Source organism: Sturnira hondurensis, unplaced genomic scaffold (assembly GCF_014824575.4).
Source record: "Sturnira hondurensis isolate 20B ecotype Veracruz unplaced genomic scaffold, ASM1482457v3 Scaffold0008723, whole genome shotgun sequence".
Classification (NCBI taxonomy): Eukaryota; Metazoa; Chordata; class Mammalia; order Chiroptera; family Phyllostomidae; genus Sturnira; species Sturnira hondurensis.
The window spans coordinates 953,265-969,742 of record NW_028081354.1 but is presented as its reverse complement, the minus strand read 5'-3'; the positions used below and the strand labels follow the sequence as shown (position 1 = coordinate 969,742).

General features: G+C 51.1%; 1 protein-coding gene across 11 annotated transcripts; it reads left to right on the top strand.

The window, feature by feature from the left end:
• Nucleotides 1-1,452: 1,452 nt before the first annotated feature.
• Nucleotides 1,453-16,258, top strand: BRPF1 (bromodomain and PHD finger containing 1). Of its 11 annotated transcripts, none has more exons than XM_037055646.1 (14): nucleotides 1,453-1,835; nucleotides 2,940-3,044; nucleotides 3,641-4,249; nucleotides 7,517-8,476; nucleotides 9,202-9,364; nucleotides 9,756-9,887; nucleotides 10,298-10,444; nucleotides 11,201-11,510; nucleotides 11,818-12,141; nucleotides 12,463-12,747; nucleotides 13,247-13,394; nucleotides 13,977-14,334; nucleotides 14,646-14,800; nucleotides 15,405-16,258. In XM_037055646.1, exons 3-14 carry the CDS (start codon nucleotides 3,651-3,653, stop codon nucleotides 15,586-15,588), a joined length of 3,765 nt encoding a protein of 1,254 aa, XP_036911541.1. In that variant the 5' UTR covers nucleotides 1,453-1,835; nucleotides 2,940-3,044; nucleotides 3,641-3,650; the 3' UTR covers nucleotides 15,589-16,258. The 11 variants fall into 11 exon arrangements, with proteins under 11 accessions (XP_036911541.1, XP_036911540.1, XP_036911544.1 ...); XM_037055653.1 differs by lacking the exon at nucleotides 2,940-3,044 and having other exon boundaries at nucleotides 1,454-1,835; nucleotides 10,298-10,426; nucleotides 13,977-14,113; nucleotides 14,216-14,334; nucleotides 15,405-16,241; XM_037055650.1 differs by lacking the exon at nucleotides 2,940-3,044 and having other exon boundaries at nucleotides 1,454-1,835; nucleotides 13,977-14,113; nucleotides 14,216-14,334; nucleotides 15,405-16,241.
• The last annotated feature ends 220 nt before the right edge of the window (nucleotides 16,259-16,478 follow it).

The following is a 16,478-nucleotide window of genomic DNA, read 5'->3' as shown; positions in this document are numbered from 1 at the left end:
GTGCGCCCCCTGCTGGATATCTGGCCCACAACCCAGGCATGTACTCTGACTGGAATCAAACTTGCCACCCTTTGGTTCTCAGGCTGGCGCTCAATCTACTGAGCCACACCAGCCATGGCTGGGGTGTCGATTTTATTAAGATAAAGATGGGGGGTGTTGTTGTTTTTTTAAGACACTATACACAAACATACATTATAGTGGGTCGAATGCAAGGTTGCGTTAAGATAAAATGGAAGCTTCAAGGTCCTTTGGGCTTTGCCGCAGAACCTTGAAAGATCCTTTCACACTTCTCTTTGATGACAAAACTGGAGAGGCTCAGCTACAAGCATGTCTAACAAGTGAACTCTCCCTGGGACCCAGGTTCTCCAAAGTCCCCAAGAATTCACCATAAAGCTTTCCAGCTCTGTTGTACAAATAAGGAGTTTGAGGTAGGAACAATTTAACAACCTGCCCTAGCTCACATAGCAACGAAGTGGTCTAGCCACATTAAAACCAGCTGTCTGTTTTGAGACCATCTTCCAAATGGCAAACTAGCAGTGATACATTTCCCCACCAAACTACAGGATATCAGGCATCTGAATCCCATTTTACAGTAGATATGCCCTTTCACACCCCAACAGCCTTCTGCACCTCCCCAAATCCAGCCCCTTCTGCTGGATCCACACCTTTCCTTTCTGTCCAGTCCTGTTTCTTCACCTTTCCAAAGCCCCGCCCCTTCCCTTGAAGACTAGATTGCTTTTCCCAGGTCTGTCCTTTCTCGCTAGCCCACCCAACTCCACCTTCCAGGTCAATCCAAAACCCCGCCCTCTATTTTCTGAGGCCCACCCTTCAGTTTAGCCCTACTATTTGCCGGTGTTAAGTCCCTATTCTCCCAGGTAAGCCTTGCTTTACAGATGGTCCCGCCCCCTTCACTGAGCCCCGCCCTTTCCCAAATTCCGCCTCACAGACTAGTTAATTCTCTTCCAGCCCTGCCCCTCCTCTGTCCATAAATACCGACCTTCCTTAGGTTCAAACCCATGTCCCTCTTGCTCTCGGCCAGGCCTCCAGCCCCGCCCCGTGGCTCCGGCTCCGCCTCGCTGCCTTCCTCGGAGACCAAGGCCAGGTCTTTACCACAGCCGCGGCGCCAGCAGTGGGGAGGGAGAAGGGAGGGAGGAGACAGAGGGGGAAGGGAGAAGGGCGGGCTCCTCATTCCCAGCCCCATGTTTAATGTTTGCAGCCGCAGATTCGACACAGTCCGCCCGACAATTCTGCGTCTCGGGTGCTGCGACTTCAGTCTCCATAAACTCACTCTAAGATACAGGTGCTAGAGAAGGCCTGTGGAGTATTCAGGGGCCCTTACGAATGCCAGAGAATGGTCTCTCGAGCCTCAGCTGGCCGGCGGGGATCTGTGGCGAAAGTGCAGCTTGGCAGCGCCTTGGCACCAGGTTTACCCTGCGCAGACGCCGTCGCCGCCGCTGCTGCCGCCGCTGCTGTCCCTTCCTTTGCCGCCACTGTCTCCGCGGCCGCCGTCCCCGCGCTGCCTCCGGGAGTCTCCATTGTTCCGGCACTGCTGGATCCGGATGCTGGGCAACTTAGGGGATCTCGAAACAAGAGGCAGCCGAGAGAGTTGAGAGGACACCGGGGCGCTGGCAGGACCGGGAGCGGAGGGGGTCAGCGCGGGAATCCCAGGGAGCCGGGGCCAGAGCGTGGGGCGGCAGGGGGCCGGGGTGGCGAGGTCTGAGGTCTCCGAAGTTGGGGCTCCCCCTCCCCGGCCCATCTTTCCCTGCCGGCCTCCCCAAGTGAAGTCGGAGCCCCGGCGGGCGGCCCCGGCCATGAGCCCGGACTCGAGGTGGCCGGTGAGTGCGGGCCGGGGACCAGGGCGGGAGTGGCTAACGGGGAAGGGTTTGACTACTTTTGTGGGGAGTGCATTGAGCTGCTCCTCGGGCCCTTCCAGCCGGGAGAACTGACAGTGACTTCGCTCCCAGCAGGCGTCCCAGGGCAACAATGTATCCTTCGGGGGCTACCAAAGTCAACCTCAGGAGGAGAGTCTTGTTTAACTTGTTACACCTCTACAAAAGGGAAACGTCGCCGCATCCGGGAGAGGGCTGCGGGCACCGCCTGGGCCTGGCCTGATCCCTCCGACTCCCGCCCCCTGCTTCCTCCAGACCCCTGAGCTCAGCCGCCTTACCCTTGGGCCCTGAGCCCTACCCAGGGGTTTTCAGATCTGAGTTCTCGGCTCCTCCCCTGTGCCTCTGCCGCTGACTCCCAGCGGGACATCTGCCCAGGGCTCTGTGCTGCTTAGGAAGCCAGGGAGCCAGGGCAGCAGAGCTGCTACGTTCACCAGGGACCCATCATTGAAAAAGGATAGCTTATTTATGCTTACCATTGGTCTGTTTTTAAAGGCACAGAAGCAGGTAGGAAGTAGAAGGAAGCTGGAATTGAAGTAGTAGCTTACTAATGGGAAAGTCAGGTGCTTTGACAGAGACACTGAAGCAGCCCACTTGCTTGGTTATGTTGCAGGAAGATAGAGGCCTGGGGGGGGGGGGAGGTGTCACTGTCAGGGAGCTCAGGGTGGCACTGTCTGGAATGGTGCCAAGCCCCTAGCTGAATTGTTAAACTCAACTAAGCCTGGAGAAACTGGGGCATTCTCTGACTAAGCTGGGCTTCCTGGGGGTTGGTGCCATCTGCTGTCTTCATTCACCCAGGAACACTGGAGAGGAGAAAGGGAGGGCCCTGAAGACCAGCATGGAATTGAGTGTGCCTGGATTGCCTTGTTCCTGTCTGTACACTTAGGGCTTGGTACCACTGTGAGGGCCAGGGGATAGACTCCCTAAAGACCTCAGAAGTGAACTAATTCTTTCTGTGATCCAGTGATTTCTGCTGGAGTCCAGGACTACATCATTGGCTACCCATTCAGGCTTCTACATGGGCTAACACTAGTCTTCATCCATCTCTCTCAGCTCCAAATCTGATGATCTCATTCAGCTATTCTGGTACTGGGGATATAGAGGTGGGTTCTGGTGCCTACACCGCACAGCTTCCAGTCTGGTGGGGAGGAGACACAGGTGAGAATGGAATGCTATGAAAACAGCTCCCCATAGGAGAGACAAGTCATACCAAAAGAAGTGACACTTGATCTGGGTTTTGAAGAATGAGTAGGAGCTCACCAATAAGAGAGGATGGAAGGCATTCCAAATAGAGATCATCTTGCAAGAATGAGAGGTTATAACTTTTATGAAATGGCAAGCTGCCCTGGATAGACAGAAGCACAGCTGTAACTGGTGAAAAGAAGAGTCTGGGAAGGAGGACTAGGACCAGACAGTGAAAGGGGCCCTTGAATGTCAACATAGGGAATTTGGATATCCTGAAGTAGGGAACATCAGAAAGATTTTAATCAGAGATTGAAATGACTGTTGCTACTTGGTAAAAAGATCACTCTGGCCACATTATGCAAGATTAGGCTAGAAGGTTGAGGCAGAGGGCAGAGCAACCAGGCAAGAGGTGAGGCCCACACAATGGCCATGGTGTGGAGGAGATGATACTTAGAGATGCTGTAGAGGTGGGCTGGCCAGGATCCTTGAAAAGAGAAAGGGTTGGAGGGAGTGGAGTGGGTGGCCAGTAACTCATCCTAGGCCTCTGTTAACTCGTCTGTACATTCTAGATGTGACAGCATGGGGGTGGACTTTGACGTGAAGACTTTCTGCCACAATTTGCGGGCAACTAAGCCACCATATGAGTGCCCTGTGGAGACTTGCCGCAAGGTCTACAAGAGTTACAGTGGTATTGAGTATCACCTGTACCATTATGACCACGACAACCCACCACCTCCTCAGCAGACTCCACTCCGCAAGCACAAGAAGAAGGGGCGCCAGTCACGCCCAGCCAACAAGCAGTCACCCACCCCCTCAGAGGTATCACAGTCACCGGGCCGTGAGGTGATGAGCTACGCACAGGCCCAGCGCATGGTGGAGGTGGACCTGCATGGCCGCGTCCATCGCATCAGCATCTTTGACAACCTCGATGTGGTGTCAGAGGATGAGGAGGCCCCCGAGGAGGCCCCTGAAAATGGCAGCAACAAAGAGAACACAGAGACACCAGCTGCAACTCCCAAGTCAGGCAAGCATAAGAACAAGGAGAAGCGCAAGGATTCCAACCATCACCACCACCATAATGCTTCTGCCAGCACCACTCCAAAGTTGCCAGAGGTTGTGTACCGGGAGTTGGACCAGGATACCCCTGATGCCCCTCCCCGGCCAACTTCCTATTATCGGTAAGGCCGCCTCTGCCTCCCATCTCTGGAACACTGGTCAAACAGGGCTCAGGAGCCAGAGAGAGGAGATAGGCAGCAGATAGGAGAGTGGCAGGGATGAAGGGTAACAGGAGCACAGTAGTCCTATCATGGCAGTGAGAGGAACAGTACTCCAGCTAAGGATGGTGGCACTTACTGTAACTACTCCTTCATGTTATTCTCTTTTTAATTTTCTTTTTTTCCCCACATACTATTCTCACAACTCACTCAGGTAGATACTATTCTCATTCAACAGATGAGGAAACCACAGTTCAGAAAGGGGCCAGACATGACGAAAGTCATGTGCCAGTAGGAAGCTGAACCAGTATTCAAACCTAGGTTCCTCTGACTCCAGAGCTGCACTATTTCCACTCTATCAAAGGATCCCTTCTCTGGTTCTGACTCCACTCCGTCACTGTGTGACCTTGGGAAAGGAATCTGGCTTCTGGTGTTCTAGGACCCCATCTGTAGAGTAGGTTTAATATTCCTCTGCCTGCCTAAAGGTAGAGGACAAGGAACACTGATTTATAAGGTCCTAAAAGCAGCTTGTAAATCACAGAGGTAATTTTTACTTGGTAAAAATTTTTCCCATTGTTCATTCCTTTCTTGTCACCCATCCTTCAGCATGCCTAATCAATATGTCCACCAACTATGTTTTGTACTCCTCCAGTGGCCCTTTATTTCATTTAATTGTTTCTTGGTAATCTACTTCCTCCCCAAAAGTAATTACAGTGGCTCCTAATGAAGTCACAGGCATAGGCTAAATTTCTTTAACATGCGGTAAAAAAAGTGAAGGATTAGGGGCAGGATGGTGGTTGAATTACATAAAGTCTAGCCGAAGGATGGTGCAAAAACCAAGTATATAACTTGCCTCTGAGAGTCTTGGCATCCAAGGCAAAAAGCATTTTGATGAGTTAGTTAAGGTGCAGTCTTTGGTGCAAACTAATCAGAAGGTCTGATCTCTGAGAAAGACTTAAAAGGTTTTTACTAAAAGTATAATCCATATGATGTTATACTAAATCTCATAAAAGTGAATCTGTGGGAACCCAAGTAATTTGGCTTAGTATGTCACTTTTCTCTTTCCCCTGTTCACATGTTAGCCAGTCTTCTTCCTCTCTTCCATTCTTTCGTCTGACCAGCCCAGCTCCACCTCCTTCCGGCTTTCCATCTGGTGGCACTGACTGTCATTTCCATCCCCAACACAGAGACCCCTCTGGGGGCCTGTCTGCTCTCCTAACGGCTCCCTCGGAAGGGCACTCTTTGCTTTGATGGGCAGCTCAGCCCAACTCATTCTGCTCCCTTTCTCCCTCCCTCCACTCAGATTCCCTCTTTCCTCCTGGGGAACCAGGCTATTCTCCAGGGCAGCAGTTTCAGCTGGCGCACTGCCATCAGTTTGGAGGTGTGTTGGGTATAATTTATTACTACTATTAGCAAAACTGCCCAAGTTTCGGAAGGAAGATTCCAGGTCACCTCTCTAATAACACCACTTTTCTTGTTTGCATCCGATATATCTAAGGGGGAGAGGGAGGGTGGTGTGCCAGGAATTGTGTATGACATGTAGCCTACTTTATCTGTGCTGTAGCAAGCCTGTAATCCGGGTGCACTGTGGAAGTGTGTTACGTGTGTCATGGCAAAGACAAGTTTTAGAGCTGTTGCCAAGGTCTGGAAAGGGTCTTATGGTTCACAGTAGCCCTGAGCCACACCCTTTTTCAAGGATGAGGACATTGCAGCCACCTGGGAGAAGAGGTAAAGCACTAAGGAATAAGCTGCTTCAGGTAGACATAGCATTTTAATGTTTTTCCTTCTCAAAATGCCTTTCAAGTGAACAACCCTGAGAACCTATTTCTGTGAGGTTCTTGCCTCTCTAGCCTGTAGTGGAGGAGCTCAGCACATAAACAGCTGTAATACAAAGCAAGGTGGTGGGTCAGGGCTATGCAAAAGCTAATAATAAAGCTAACATCTATTGAATACTTGCTGCATGGCAGGTCCTGTTCCTGACCACTTTACCTGTATTCACTTATTTAATGCTCACAAAAGCTACATGAAATAGGTTCATGTTAGCATCATCACTTTAAGATGAGGAAACCTAGGCTCAAGGAGGTCAGCTCACTTGCCTGCTAGCATACAACGCATGGCTTCACAGCCTATGTTTGCCTGGCCTGGTGTAGCACCAGGACCCCGTTCCCCTTGAGAGAGAATGGGCAGCCAGCTATGGGCCATTCGATTTGGCCCATTCATTTTTGGAATTCCATTTAATCCTGACTGCATCTTTGGGAATAAGTAGTATTATCTTAATTCTATTGTCAATAAAACTGGGTTCAGAAAAGAGCAGTGGTGTTCTGAACGCCACAAAATGGGAGAGCCAAGATTTAAATTTAGGTTTGTTAGAAGCCAAGCCATTCTTTCCATTGCAGCTCTCTGTAGCTTTACAGTACTAGAGTCCAGGTGCCCTAGAGCATGGTTAGGGCATGGGAGCCTGCTCTGCTGGTCCAGTGAGTGCTGCAGAGTGGGAATCCTGGCTCTGCCACTTCCCAGTTGTATGACCTTTCTGTGTTGGGCAATTAACTTCTCAAAGCTTGCATTTCCTCCTTTGCAAAATGAGAGCAATGAAAACACTGACCCTATGGCTATGTTGACAGTAAATGTGATAACTTAGCACAATGCCTGGCTCTCAATAAATGCTCAGGAAATCTTAGTTGTTCTGACTATTCTCTCCCAAGACTAACCAGACAACCACACAGTACCTGTAGTTTGAGGGAGCCCTGAGCTTGTGCTGGCACAGCTGACAAGACCCACAGCAGCTCATTCGGGACACTGCTAGCTGGTGCTAAAATAACTTACAGATAATTTTCAGGTGACTTCTGAGGACATTCCTTCCCCTGACTCTTTGTACCATCATCCAGACCATCCCAGTGGGTCCTAGCTGCCCCATCCTTCTCGCCTTAGGAGCCACTGCACTCCAAGGGAGGGGTCTAGCATCTAGGATGGGAGATTCAGAGTTAGCAGGCCTGATACCACATCCCAGTTCTACCACCTTCTCAAAAGGGAGCTGGGGCAGGTGAAGTAACCTCTCCAAACCTATGTGTCCTTTCCTGCAAACAGAAATGATGATAGGACCTATAGGTAAGGGTGGAATGAGACAACACATGTACAGGGGGCTTAGAGTAAGTGCTTGGCAAATGTAACCCATTGTCTTTAAGGGAGGGAAATCTCAACCATATGATGCTGAGCTGCCTGTGTGTACTGCAGGTACATCGAGAAGTCAGCAGAGGAGCTGGATGAGGAGGTAGAGTATGACATGGATGAAGAGGACTATATCTGGTTGGATATCATGAATGAGCGACGGAAGACAGAGGGTGTGAGTCCCATCCCGCAGGAGATCTTTGAGTACTTAATGGACAGGCTGGAGAAGGAGTCCTACTTTGAGAGCCACAATAAAGGCGACCCCAATGCACTAGTGGACGAGGATGCTGTGTGCTGTATCTGTAATGATGGTGAATGCCAGAACAGCAATGTCATCCTCTTCTGTGACATGTGCAACCTGGCTGTGCACCAGGAGTGCTATGGTGTCCCCTATATCCCTGAGGGCCAGTGGCTGTGCCGCCGCTGCCTACAATCACCCTCCCGTGCTGTGGACTGTGCCCTGTGCCCCAACAAGGGTGGTGCCTTTAAGCAGACAGATGACGGGCGCTGGGCCCATGTGGTGTGTGCCCTGTGGATACCTGAGGTCTGCTTCGCCAACACAGTCTTCCTGGAGCCAATTGACAGCATTGAGCACATCCCACCAGCTCGCTGGAAGCTGACCTGCTACATTTGCAAACAGCGGGGTTCAGGGGCCTGCATCCAGTGCCACAAGGCTAACTGCTACACGGCCTTCCACGTGACGTGCGCCCAGCAGGCCGGCCTTTACATGAAGATGGAGCCTGTTCGGGAGACAGGTGCCAACGGCACCTCCTTCAGCGTCCGTAAGACAGCCTACTGTGACATCCATACACCGCCTGGTTCGGCACGCCGCCTGCCTGCCATGTCCCACAGTGAGGGTGAGGAGGAAGAGGATGAGGAAGAGGATGAGGGTAAGAGTTGGAGTTCAGAGAAAGTCAAGAAGGCCAAGGCCAAATCCCGGATTAAGATGAAGAAGGCGCGGAAGATCCTGGCAGAGAAGAGGGCAGCTGCACCTGTGGTGTCAGTGCCCTGCATCCCACCACACAGGTATGTGGGGAGCAGGTGGACAGGTTACTAAGGGAAGAACAAGCCCTCTTGAAGATTGACAGTCCCCTGAGTGGAGTGACAGGGTTAGGTTGTCTTCTTCCTAGCAGGAGCTATATAGAAGTTTTAAAAAATCCAAAAGTGATTAGCTCTAACAGGTCACCTGACTTTTACATTAGGAGCCTCAAACTGATTTTTATCTGGCAGACCTAACGTATTTTAAACTGACCTTCATTTGATGGTCTGGTTCAAGTAATGAAGAAAGGATGTAATAGCTACCAGCCACAATAGAAGAAATAGTCTGATTCTTAAGGGAGAAATGGAATGAAAAGGGGGAAGGAAATGCTTAAAAGTCACAAAGTAGATACTGCTATCAGTAAGTCCAAATGCAGGCTTTGATCAGTTATTTTTAACTCTCTTATGTCCCTAGTTGATTTCCTATAGTTTATTGCTATACTTTATCTTAAAACCTGATAAGACTCAGTCTGAGCTGGGTATCCCAGGGTAAAGTGGTCCTCTGGGCTGTAGTGACAAGAGCGGTCTTAGGAGCCAAACTCCCTAACCCCCTGGGGAACAGGGTTAGGGATCTGGTTTAGTGCTGGGATCTTGGCTTCCAGTCTGCTGAGGTGCCATTGACAGTAGACCTATTCCCTATTCAGCCCCATTCAGACACTCTCAACTAGCCAGAGGCCCTTGTTTTATTTAAGAAAACTTGTTCTGCTTCCCAGGCTCAGTAAAATCACCAACCGCCTGACCATTCAAAGGAAGAGCCAGTTCATGCAGAGGCTGCATAGCTACTGGACACTGAAGCGGCAGTCACGGAATGGGGTCCCACTGTTACGTCGTCTGCAGACACACTTGCAGTCTCAGAGGAACTGTGACCAAGTCGGGGTACTGTGTCATGTTCCCTGTGGGCTCTGGGAACTAGGGCCAGGGGATAAGAATCGAGATTTATGACTATAGCAGTCAGTGTCTGAAGGCACAAGCTGTTTCCTTTGTTAAGCTAGCCTTCTAACCAGACCCAGGAAGAAATCCTGACAGATTATCCTTGTAGAAGGGTACTGTGCCTATGTGTTCACCCATTCATTCCACAAGTGTATACCAAGGATTGGCATAGGAGACACTTGGGTTGAGGGGCTCCCACTGTAGCTGGCAAACCTGCCAGTAAATTCATGTGCGCCCTCCTTTGGTATTACCTGAACCCAAGTTTGCTGGTCTGTCCTCCCCTCTAGCCTTTCCTTTGGCTCCCTTATCATCTCCTGGCCCCTTTTTGCTTCTACAGAGAGATTCTGAGGATAAGAACTGGGCCCTCAAAGAACAACTGAAGTCCTGGCAGCGGCTCCGGCACGACCTAGAGCGAGCTCGGCTGCTGGTGGAGCTGATCCGCAAGCGAGAGAAACTCAAAAGGGAGACAGTGAGTACCCCTGGGCCAGCTGTATTTTAAAGAGGAAAGAACATATCTGGGAGAAGGAAAAGCATGTGTCACCTAGCCAGGAAGCAACAGGCTGATGTTGGGAGTCAGGTCTCCTGGCGCACAGTGTGCTCTTGGGCCCACCAGAAGCAGACTGTCACAGGAGAGTATGAATGGAACTCTGAATTATTTGATATAGGCAACTAGTGCTGTAAGTTCAGTCAAGAAGAGAAAGGCCAGAGTAGTTGTTGTTTCACTGGGCGGGGCCTTGTAGAAGGTAGACCTGAGTTAGTACACCCAGCTACGGGGGGGTGGAGAGAAGGAGAATTCCTACACCAGCTGCGACCATCTCCTCAGACTCCCTGCCAAGGGACTGACCTGGGCCTGGCTGATTGGGCCTTTCTCTGCGTCAGATCAAGGTCCAGCAGATTGCCATGGAGATGCAGCTAACCCCTTTCCTCATCCTGCTTCGCAAAACTTTGGAGCAGCTCCAAGAGAAGGACACAGGCAACATCTTCAGCGAGCCGGTCCCTCTGTCTGAGGTAACCGAATTGGACGAAGTAAGAATCCCTTCCCCTCACTCCACCTTCTTTCTGTTCCTCTCCCAATTGGACCCCTGCTGCAGGTCTGGGCTGGGGACTAGGACAGGACCTTGAAAAGAGGGGCCAGTGGCCCTGGAGCTCCAGGATGACTGGAGTTACACGTATCGCCTGGACTCTGTCTTGTTCCTGTAATACCCCAAGGGCCCAGAATAGGAGGCAATCTGAATTCCTTCCCCAGAGGCAGGGACTGAGTATGCCAAATGAATAATCCCAAGGCAGGAAGACACTTTCAAGGTACTGAACCCTAGAACAGAGACTTTAGAAGGTTCAGCACCTAAAGGTCCTGACTGGCAGACTCTTCTCTCTAAAAACTATAAAATGAGAGGCCTGAGGCAGCAGCCTCCTTGTAAGTCTTAATGAGAAGCAAAAACAAGCTGTAGGAATGCAAGGTGGTGTCATTTCCAGTGGACACCCTTAGCTGTTTCCTTATTGAAGCCTCATATGGCTCTAGGAGGAGGATTTAGCAGTAATTTTACCACTTTTTCCAGGCCAGGAAAAGAAGGCCCAGAGAGGTTAAGAGACTTACTAAGGTCACACAGCTTGTGACTGGTAAAGTCAACACTGAATTCACCCCTCCTTTCCTCTGTGCTATATGCCTACCTCTGTGGTGGGAAGAAGTTACTGGATGCTTTTCAAGGGGTGGCGTTAGGATCAGAGGTTCAGGGGGCGTGAGAAGCATATCTCCACTTAGCAACACCTACCCTGCTCTCCTAGGTACCTGACTATCTAGACCACATCAAAAAGCCCATGGACTTTTTCACCATGAAGCAGAACTTGGAGGCTTACCGCTACCTGAACTTTGATGATTTTGAGGAGGACTTCAACCTCATCGTCAGCAACTGCCTCAAGTATAACGCCAAGGACACCATCTTCTACCGGGCAGCAGTGCGGCTCCGTGAGCAGGGTGGTGCTGTGCTCCGCCAGGCCAGGCGCCAGGCAGAAAAAATGGGCATCGACTTTGAGACGGGCATGCATATCCCCCACAACCTGACTGGAGAAGAGGCCCCACACCACACTGAAGATGGTGGGTGATGAGTCACACACACATAGAGGCCAATGCTAAGGATGAACAGCTTTCCAAAAGTCCCACTCCGGGAGCAGGCAGTATAGGCAGGAAGCAGTTAGGCTGAGCAGTGGCAGGCTTTCCCCAGGAAGCCAGATTCGGTGAATGGATAGCAATGTCTGCCAGTCCACTTCTTGGTGCTGCTATATTATGGCTGTTTCTGGTGGGAAACTGAGGGGAGAAGAGTGGGTTTCTTGCTGACTGTTCAAGACTTAAGGGGCCCAGAGAACTTCCCTGAGTCTGATCTTTTCCCCTCATCGCCCCCTAGCAGCGGAGGAAGAACGGCTGGTCCTGCTGGAGAACCAGAAGCACCTGCCAGTGGAAGAGCAGCTGAAGTTGTTGCTGGAGCGGCTGGATGAAGTGAATGCCAGCAAGCAGAGTGTGGGCCGTTCACGGCGTGCAAAGATGATCAAGAAAGAGATGACAGCACTGCGGAGGAAGCTTGCCCATCAGCGGGAAACTGGAAGGGATGGGCCTGACCGTCATGGCCCCTCTATTCGGGGCAGCCTGACACCCCACCCAGCAGCCTGCGACAAAGATGGGCAGACAGACAGTGCCGCTGAGGAGAGCAGCAGCCAGGAGACAAGCAAAGGTCTGAACCCCATAGCAAGGTGTACCCCAAAGCAAATCAGACTTTGACTCTGAAGCACACACTTAGCCCCTGCCATCCCCTAGGCAGAGGTCTTTCCTGTATAGTTAGCTGTACTTTCTCCTTCATTCCCTAGTCAGGGACCTCTTAGCTGCCTCTGTGGCTATTTGTGTAAGAAACACTGTTCCCAGTTCCATGATCCCCAACTCATCTCCCCAACAATAGCTGAAATAATGGTCCTATACACCCAGGGCATATCCTGGACATTTACCCTTCCCACATCAGGCCCCTCACCAACTCTCCTTCTCTCTTTCTCTGCTCCAGGCCTGGGTCCCAACATGTCCTCAACCCCCGCACATGAGGTGGGCAGGAGAACCTCAGTTCTGTTCTCCAAAAAGAACCCGAAGACAGCTGGACCGCCCAAGAGGCCGGGCCGGCCCCCCAAAAACCGGGAGAGCCAGATGACCCCCAGCCACGGAGGCAGTCCTGTGGGGCCCCCCCAGCTCCCCATCATGGGCTCCCTCCGTCAGCGCAAGCGGGGTAGGAGCCCCCGGCCCAGTTCGAGCTCAGACAGCGACAGTGATAAATCCACAGAAGATCCCCCAATGGGTGAGCCTCACCATCACCCAGTCCCCCAAGAGAGTGAGCAAAGCTGCCATCCTTCCCAACATAACTTCCACCTATCCCTTCATTTGCCCATAATATGTCAAAGCTAGAAGGGCCCTTAGGAATCCTTTAATTCAATCCCCTCATTTTACAGACTGGGAAACTGAAACCCAAAGACACTGATCCAGCTAGATTCCCATCCAGGGCCCCCTCCATTGTATCACTTCACTTCTTCTCTTCTCACCCTCCTTTGGGGATCTCCTGCCCTTTAAGCCTTGTGTGTCCTAAGGTCTATAACTGCCAAGGGAAGTGTAAGGGGTGGGGCAGAGCTGTGGCCAACTGTGGTGGACACTGCCCAGAGCTAGCTTTGCTGGCCAAGGTTGGAGGAATTTTCCAGAAGGGGAAGCAAGGCTCTAAGTACCTCCGACCCCCATGCCATCTCTGATCTACATCTTCCTGACCGATTCCTTCCCTCCTCCCCCTCCTCCTCCCCCCAACCAAGACTTACCAGCCAATGGCTTCAGCAGTGGGAACCAGCCAGTGAAGAAGAGCTTCTTGGTATATCGTAATGACTGCAGCCTTCCCCGGAGCAGCTCAGACTCTGAGTCCAGCAGCAGTAGCAGCAGCAGCGCTGCCTCAGACCGAACCAGGTACCAGCTCTCCAGATCGAAGCCTGCCTCTGGGTTGCTCTTCTGGGTTTCCCTATGGGAGGTGGGGTGGCAGCCATCTCAGCCTAGATTAAGATGGCTGAAACCCAAGGTTCTCTGCAAAATAATGGAATAGATGTGAATTTCACCATAATGGAGTGGAGGGACCATACTGGGTTCACCTGGTGTTTTAGAGCAGAGGACGTAAACTGATACCTTCTGTGGCCTGGATTTGGCCTGCAGACATACTTTGTTTGGCCAGTGTGGTGGGGTATTTTTTTCTTTTTAATGAATCCAGAAATGCCACATAAAACTCCTAATTTTTTTAAAATTAGATCTGGCAAATCTGACCAGTATTGCTTTTAGACAGGCCATGCATTCAATACCACAACTGCTAAATCCAACCCACATCAGCCAAATCATTGCCTAGTCCCAAAAGAGGGCATTTGGATTTGAAATTCTTTAAGTGACTTTTGCTTTCCATAAGTTTTAGGTGCTAGGGATTTAAAAAAGAAAGGACACCCCACCACACCATTCTCCTGCACCCTTCTCCTTTGAGCTCAGCTCCCCTTGTTTTGTCTACAGCACAACACCCTCAAAACAAGGCAGGGGCAAGCCCTCCTTCTCTCGGGGCACATTCCCAGAGGATAGCAGTGAAGATACCTCAGGCACTGAGAATGAGGCCTACTCCGTGGGCACTGGCCGCAGCGTGGGCCACAGCAGTAAGTACTGTCGCCCAAGACTAGAGATGCTGGGGGCCCGGTATCTGGGCCTTGCCAGCCCCCTGTCTGCTGATCTGCCCTCTCTCTCCCATTCCTGTGAAGTGGTAAGGAAGAGTCTGGGTCGGGGACCTGGCTGGCTGTCAGAGGATGAAGACTCCCCTCTGGATGCTCTGGACCTGGTGTGGGCCAAATGCCGAGGGTATCCATCATACCCAGCTCTGGTAGGCTTCTGCTTTTCTTGTCATATCCCTTGCCTGTCAACCCCAGAATGCAGACTCACAATTACCAGACTTTTACTATTCTGCTGAGCTGCAGAGTACAAGGGTCTTTGGCAGATAGACAGAAGTCCCCAATTAGTTTATTCATCTCTCCCTTTTCTTTGCCCCTTGGGCTCTGAAATAGTTCAGCATAGGAAGGTCAACATTGCAGTCCTGGAGGCATAATAACCTTTCTATGTCCCCGCTGCAAAGGAGTCTCCCAATTCTTGGGGAAGAAGGGGCTGAACAAAACCAAGGTCTTATTACTCCTTCAGATCATTGATCCAAAGATGCCCCGGGAAGGTATGTTCCACCATGGGGTTCCCATTCCTGTGCCCCCACTGGAGGTGCTGAAACTTGGGGAGCAGATGACCCAGGAAGCTCGAGAGCATCTCTACCTCGTCCTCTTCTTCGACAACAAGAGAACCTGGTAAGGGAGAAGGGGGGTATTTGGTGACTTACAGCCACAAATGCAACCCTGGGTATGGGGATAGGCTGCCAGGAAAGTCTATCAACAGTCAGACTAAGCTATCACAAATCAGTGGAGGAGGGACTTAGATCTTTGAGCAAAATGGTTGTGTTGGCCATGAGTCTGAGTGACTGAGTGGGCAGCAGCTCACAAACACCATAGCTGGAAAACAAAGGACCATCAGTGACTGGGACAAATACGAAAGTGGTTCTCCACCCACTTCTGCCTCCGTAGTGACAGGATGGTGATAAAGCAGGCATAAACATTCAGATTCTGAATCCCTGTTGTCTCATTTACAAACATAATCTTTTTGTCTGTCTGCAGAGGATATTTAATATCAGTGAAGACTGCCTGCAGCCTATGGGACAGGGTACCTTTTTCAGGTTAGGTCAGGGCTCCTCCTGTGAGCACTTTGAGGGCAGGGACTATGTCTCTTGGTCTCTGTAACGCCTGTACCCACCACAGCCTGGCTTTCAAGAGGTATTTTTGAATGAATGGAGTGAGGAAGGCTGGTGCTTGTTGCTCTCCCAGAGATGACTGACTTGTTCCTCACCTCATCTTATAGGCAGTGGCTGCCTAGAACTAAGCTGGTTCCTCTGGGTGTGAACCAGGACCTCGACAAGGAGAAGATGCTGGAGGGCCGCAAGTCTAACATCCGCAAGTCAGTGCAGATCGCCTATCACAGGGCTCTGCAGCACCGCAGCAAGGTCCAGGGCGAGCAGAGCAGTGAGACCAGTGATAGTGACTGATACTGCCCAGCACAGCCCAACCTACAGTGCCCTGCCACCTCTCTCCTTTTTGCTCACTGTCCTGGAGTGGCACCGGCCTCTGCACTGACTCATTCCTGGTCTTGGGGCCAGTCTCAGGGGAAGTTGGGTGGGGGAGGTCCCTCCTGCCCTGAGTGCAGCTGGACTGTACAGAACACTCCAAGGGCCCATGGTGGCTCTGTGCAAGGAAAGAGGAGGTCCCACAGGCCAGAAAGCTCCAGAGACCTCATAGCATTGTAGTGCAGGGTGGTGGGCCAAGGTTAGGACACTGCATAAAACAGGCCGTCCCACCACCTATGCCTGCTCATGCCAGAATCCGTAACTGCCTAGTGGCCTGAGGCCTTGCAGGTGGTGAGGTGAACAGGCATTGCCCAGCCTAACAGTGGGATTGATGTCTGTCCAGCCCAGAAGAGGGGCACTAGGTGACCCCCCTCCCCTGCTGTTGTAAATACTGTAATTAGCGGAGAATTTAAATTATTCTCATTTGTAAACTGCGTTTCCGGGTCGCGCCAGAGTCATTTGGTACTAAAAAGACTGGGGCCTGTCCCCTCTTCCCCTCTTCCCATTGATTTCCCCACCTTTCAAACTGGTTTGTATTTATTTCAAAAGAAGAAAATATATTGATTCTTACAAAATAAATTGTTTGGAATTCTTGGTTCTTGCCTTCTTCCAGGGCAAAGGGAGGTTTTGCCCCCAGGGATGGCACATAATTGGGCCCAAGTGGTTGCAGGCTGCTGTTCATACTGCATTTGTAAGACAACAGCAAAGATAATAGGACAGCTCCTATTTCCCATGCACTTACTGAGCAACTGTACCTGTACTGAGCACTTTTAGATACAGTTTCATGTAATCTTCACATTAACTATAGGGGA